Source organism: Chinchilla lanigera, unplaced genomic scaffold, assembly GCF_000276665.1.
Source record: "Chinchilla lanigera isolate Chin_1 unplaced genomic scaffold, ChiLan1.0 scaffold00127, whole genome shotgun sequence".
In the NCBI taxonomy this organism is placed as follows: Eukaryota; Metazoa; Chordata; class Mammalia; order Rodentia; family Chinchillidae; genus Chinchilla; species Chinchilla lanigera.
This window is the reverse complement of record NW_004955528.1, coordinates 483,159-488,923: the sequence shown is the minus strand read 5'-3', so window position 1 is coordinate 488,923 and position 5,765 is coordinate 483,159. Positions and strand designations below refer to the sequence as shown.

Genomic DNA, 5,765 nt, shown 5'->3' with positions numbered 1-5,765 from the left:
GGCGGGGCCTCGCGTCCGCCAGAGCCGCCGGGTTGTGGGGGGCGGGCTCGGGCGGAACCAGGGTGGGAGCCGGGGGCCCGCGCCGCGCTCTCCACTGAGTCTCCCGCATCCGCAGGGCCCGTCCGTGGGCAGCGGCTTTGCGGGCTTGGAGTTCGCTCTGCCGCAGGAGCCGCAGGCCGCGAACCTAGGGACTCCAGGGACTTGGGCGGGGGCGGCGGCGGGGCGGCGGACGCCTTCGGCGCAAATCCCCGTGCCAGCGCAGAGGTGAGCCAGGGTGCTTGGTGGCCCGGGACTAGAGGGGTGTGTGCACACGTGCGTGGGTGTGTGCACACGTGCATCGGCGTGTGCAAGGGCGGTGGGTGGGGCGCAGATTTCTGCCTTCCCAACCCTTCCCAGGGCAGGTCAGGGTCCGGAACGAGGTTTCCGTCTCTGGTTGCTCCAGCCCTAATGGAGTTGAGCAGAAATGATCAGGGTGTTTAGGAGCAGCACAGAACTGTAGCGGGGTCGCTGTCAGTTTCTCTGCAGAAAAGACTTCACAGTCCGCCTGGGCTGACTGTCCAGGAATCCTGGGAGCTCCTGCTGCCACTTTACCACCCTGCGGTGCCGGACACTTCTGGCTGGCTCACAGCGGGGGCGGACTCGGTCCTGGCCCACTGAAGCCTGAGGACCCGTCTGTGTTTGGAGCCAGGTCCTTCTCTGGCTGCGGCGACTGCTGGCCGCTCCCGCCCTCTTAGGCCTGGCGTTAGGCCCCCAGTTGCTGTTGCACAATCTTGGTTAATACAGTATGCGATGTGGGGGGCGGGGGGCTCGCCCGGCCCCACCAGTGAAGCCTCAGACCTCTGCCCAGCACCAGGGTCCGAAGGAGCCACGGTGGAACAAAGCCCAATCTATAGAGAATGCAGGCCTCCGGCAGACTGGGCCCTGTTCCTGGCGATTTTCGGCTCTGTAACCCGAGCTGGGGGTGGAGCCAGGCCTCCTGCCCAGCCAGGAGTGAGGCAGCTTGGTGCTTGCCCGCTGCCCAGGCCTGCACAAGTACACTGGGCCAAGGGAGGGGCCTAGAGCACTTGTTGGGCCCCACCCCACCCTGCCCCCCCCCCGTCTCCTCCAGAGCCCCCTCAGGAAAAGCCCGGCTGGACGAGGTCATGGCTGCCGCAGCCCTTACCAGCCTGTCCACCAGCCCCCTCTGTCTGGAGGCCCCAGCTGCAGCCTTCAGCCCAGGTGAGACTCTGAAGTCTGTGCTCAGGTAGGGGCAGGGCCCAGGGCTGCTGTCCCCCGGGGCCCAGCAGCCACCCAGCAGCTCTGCCAGGCAAATAGAGCCCCAAAGCTGCCATGCCACCTTCCAAGCGTGCCTGTTGAGACCTCTCTGTGTAGTGAGTGTCCAGCCACTCAGGGCCTCCCCTGCAGCTCCCCAGGCCTTCTTGAACTGTCCACCTCCCCTTCAAGGGACACTGCTTCCAGCCACACTGCTTCCTGGCTGTGCCAAGCACCTCCCGCCCCTTCCTGTGTCGGCTGGCTTCTCCCCAGCTCCCCATGGCCAGTTTCTCCTTAGCCGGGCCCTTCTCTCCAAAAGGCTTTCTGCCCACCAAGCCCACAGAACAGGTGGGAGCTCAGAGTTAGGCGTGACAGAGGACAGCAGGCAGCAGAGCAAGGTGAGGTCCTGAGGGTGGCATGTTCCTGCAGAGCCCAGCCTGGAGGCCTGGAAGGAGGGTCTGGCACGGCCACCAGGCAGCTACAGCAGCAGCAGTAACAGTGGAGACTGGGGCTGGGACCTGGCCAGTGACCAGTCCTCTCCATCCACCCCATCGCCTCCACTGCCCCCTGAGACAGCCCACTTTCTGTTTGGGGAGCCCACCCTGAGGAAGAGGAAGGTGAGCCTGATGGAACCCTGAGGGTGAGGTGGGGGGAGGGTAGCTGCTGCTGACTCCGGCCCCTGTCCCCGCAGAGCTCGGTCCAGGTCATGTTCCAGTGCCTGTGGAAGAGCTGCGGGAAGGTGCTGAGCACGGCATCCGGGATGCAGAGACACATCCGCCTGGTGCACCTGGGGTGCGGTGGGGCTGGGGGCTGGGGCTGGGGGAGGGGGAGCAGGCCAAGCTGGTGCTTCATCTTCACTCACTGTGTCCCTAGCAGCAGACAGGCGGAGCCAGAGCAGAGCGATGGCGAGGAGGACTTCTACTACACAGAGCTGGACGTTGGTGTGGACACGCTGACTGACGGGCTGTCCAGCCTGACTCCTGTGTCCCCCACAGCCTCGATGCCTCCGGCCTTCCCCCATCTGGAGCTGCCAGAGCTGCTCAAGCCCCCAGCCCTTCCCAGCCTGCTGCAGCCTCTGGCCCTGGCCCTGACCCCGCCTCCCATGCTCAGCCCTGTAGCTCCCCCACAGGTGTGCCACAGTGACCATGCCTACCAGGTGGGTGAGGCCACAGGTGGTAGCTGGGAGCAGGTCTCAGGGCGCTGTGGAGACGAGCAAGGTCCAGGCTGCAGTTCCCCCCAGGACTTCGTGGCACCCATCCACCTGGAGCTGCGGGCCGCTGAGGCCCGGGCCTGTGCGCCAGCCCTGCCCTCCAAGCTTGGTGCCAACCTAAGGTGTGTGCGGGTGGAGGGTCTGGGTAGGTAGGTACCAGTGGGAAAGGTCCTGGCCACCAACACCCTGTGCCCCTTGTGTGTCCCCCCAGGAAGCCCCGTGGCGATGCCAAGAAGTGCCGGAAGGTGTATGGCATGGACCACCGGGACCTGTGGTGCACAGCCTGCCGCTGGAAGAAAGCCTGCCAGCGGTTCCTAGACTGAGCCCCACCCACTGGTGCTGCTGCCCAGCTCCCACCCCACCTCAGCCCAAGGCTGGACAACTCTAGGGGTGCCCCCAGGTCTAGCCCTGTTCTGGCTCTAGGGTCTTACTTTCTCCTTTGGGAGGGACTGGGGAGTTGTTGGTCCTGGACTCCCAGGGGTGTGGCCGGGGTCCTGCCACTCAAAGTGCCTCTGAAGAAACCAGCTTTTTTGCACTAAAGCCAAACCATACCGCTGCCCCCTTGGCCCCAGGGGTACTGCCCCCCTCCATTCCCCACAAATCTGTCAAGGACGTCGATGGGCCCAGCTGCAGGGGCCAGTCTGAGATGCACTTTGAGGGGTGTCAGGGAGGGAACTCTCCCACCCGCACATTTAATGTGATGGCTCGAGGGCCCTGGGGCTGATGTTTTACCATATTCGTGAAGCTCAGGTGTCTCACGTCTGGGCCGTACCAGGTGAGAAGAATTAAACATTTGGGGTTTTTCCAGAAGCTGAGTCTGCCTCTTAGGGGTAAGGAATGGGATTTGATCCCTGTGTTGGGCAGGGCTGGTGGGAGGCCAGTAACAAGTCACGGGGCTGGGGGTCACCCTGTGGTCACCTCTCCCCAAGGTGAGGCCAGGGGAGAGGGTGTGGTCTGAAACACACAGGAGGCACCTGCTTGGAGCAGCAACTTCCCGATTTATTGAAAGTGATCGCTTTGCAAGAATGTCTATGCTAATCCCGTCACAGAAAGGAGACCCACAGGCAGGCTGGGAGCACGCCTAGGCAGACAAACTGCGAGACTCACTATAGAGAAGAGAGGGCAGTCTTGACCTGTCCCGGGTTACAGCAAAGCAGGACAACAGAGCCGCGATTTCCCACTGACTGATTACAAAAACCTCCTCCCCAAATATTAACACATCTTCAATACAAACACAGGTTTATAATAATTAATATAAAGTCAGTATATAGATTATCCTCAGAAAAGATCAACAATCTTCAAACACTGCCCTTTTTTGTCAATTCTGTTTTTGTTGACAGGTTGAAAGCATGTTGAAAAAATAAATATTTAAGAAAAGCCCACACACAGCACCCTCACTACAAGTGGTTCTAAAAGGGCTGCATACAAAACACAACAGAAGATCTGAAAATAAAAGACAACCACCATTAAGTATGGCTTTCTTAAGAGTTGCACATGTCACAAAATGAGCCAAAGTAAGATTATCTTTCATAATATTGCAAAAAGTTCCAGTTTTTGCATTTTCTCAGTTTTCTAAAAAGGAAGATGTGCAAAGTTGGAAGCATAGCTGTGTCTTTTTGAGTCAGGCCCCTCTGGGGTCCTGGCAGTGTCCTGTTTCCCAAAACCCAGAGTCCAAATGCACAACCTGGTCAGGGTCCAGAGCACAGTACGAAAACCACATGGTTTCCCTGCCCCTCAGTGACACCCCCATGAGTGTATTTTCCACTTTGGTGTTGCAAACACCAAAATACAGATACAGACAAAAAAATACAAAATGTGAAATGTAATCTACATAGAATCACAATTCTTCCTCTTCATAAAAAAATATTTATTAGTTTGAACATTGATTAAAAAAAAGACGTAAAAAAAAAAACAAAAAACAACCTCCATCACCTACGTCTCCCTCCGTGCCTCCTCAGGTGGATGTGCTCATCCGGGTCTTGGAGATTCCACTCTTCCGTTCGCAAACATGGGAACAGACAGACTGCCACACAGCACACTTAAGGGAGGTGGGGGCCGGGATCGGGGCCCTCGGGCGCCAGCACAGCGCTGGTTTCGAGGCGGTGCCTCCGAGGCAAGGCGGGGAAGCCCCAGAAAGGCCAGCAGAGGTGGTGCAGAAGGGGCTGGGAGAGCAAGACATCCTGAGTGCAGAGGCGGAGGTGCCCGGGGGAGCGGCCGGGCCTGGCCGACGCCTGAGACGCTGGGGATTGGTACAAAATCCAGAGACACCGGTAGCAAAGGTCTGGTTTCCAAATGCATTTTATAAGAAAGTAAGTCTGTTTAGAAAAGGTGTTTAAAAAGCGGGAGGAAAGGTACAAAGTTCAGAGAGCCCTCGGAGGGGGCCGGGAAGGCCGGAGAGGCTCAGCCCAGAGCCCCCGTGGCGGGGGCGGAGCTGCACTGCTCCACTGAGAGGGGTGCCCAGCGCTGCCGCCACCGCAGGAGAGCGGGCGGCTCGGGGGCTGCTGGCCTCGTCCTCTGAAGGACTCGCCCTGAGGAGCTCACAGCCTCCCCCCGGGACAGGTGCGGCAAACCCCACACCAGGCCAGCAGGGGTCCTCCTGGAACGGGGAGAAATAGAGGCTGACTTTCTTGGAAAAATCAAAACCCTGCACTCCTCTCCGGTGGCACCGGCCCTCTAGGGCAGCACCATGTCCCCGCGTGTCCGCGTGGGCCGGCCCTGTCCCCCTCAGCAGCAGCAGGTAAGGCAGCTGGCACTCAGGGAATGTCAGCGGGGGACACGTTCCGTGGGACCGCTCGGACCTAAGCTCTGCTTCTATAGGTAGGGTTTTCCTTTTTCCACCTAGAAAGAATAGGTGTGACACAGTAGAAAAATTGGTCAAAGCCATTTGGCTTGTGGTCTGGAAAGAGAAACTACAGCTCTCCACCCGGCACTCGGCACCCACCTCGCGCGGCAGGCGGTCCGCCCTCCCGCACCCCGCCCCGGGCCTCCACCTCCAGGAAAGCACAGCACGTGGGGTGAGACCGTTCGAACTGACGCACGAGGACCTGACAACAAGCTAAAAGAAAAGCAACCCCGTATGGTTTCAAGTGAGGAAAATAATGCCAAACAGAATACTTCTCTGTACTACCTCGATATGTCTCTACTGTAGAATTTGGTTACCCAGGTGGATAGGTGCAAGCGGCGCCGCAGCCAGGCTCGCCACCTGCGGCGTTAGCAGCAACGGGGCGGAGCCCGGCTCGCGCCCGTCCGGGAAGGGGCAGCAGGGGCGCCGTGCGGGCCGCGGGAGGCGGGGGTAGCACCTGGC

General features: G+C 59.7%; 2 protein-coding genes across 2 annotated transcripts in view; one reads left to right on the top strand and one right to left on the bottom strand.

Annotated features, from left to right (window-relative positions):
- Slc2a4rg (SLC2A4 regulator) lies at positions 1 to 3,271 on the top strand (the record flags this gene model as incomplete). The annotated part of the gene is given in 6 exon segments (XM_005409944.2): positions 1 to 264; positions 1,109 to 1,218; positions 1,681 to 1,868; positions 1,943 to 2,043; positions 2,128 to 2,583; positions 2,673 to 3,271. Coding segments are annotated over 5 exon segments (933 nt in total). The 3' UTR covers positions 2,785 to 3,271.
- Positions 3,272 to 3,439: 168 nt separating this feature from the next.
- Zbtb46 (zinc finger and BTB domain containing 46) overlaps positions 3,440 to 5,765 on the bottom strand; it is a gene marked incomplete at its 5' end in the record, with an annotated part of 46,659 nt that continues 44,333 nt past the window's right edge. The window contains 1 exon segment of the mRNA XM_013507488.1: positions 3,440 to 5,765.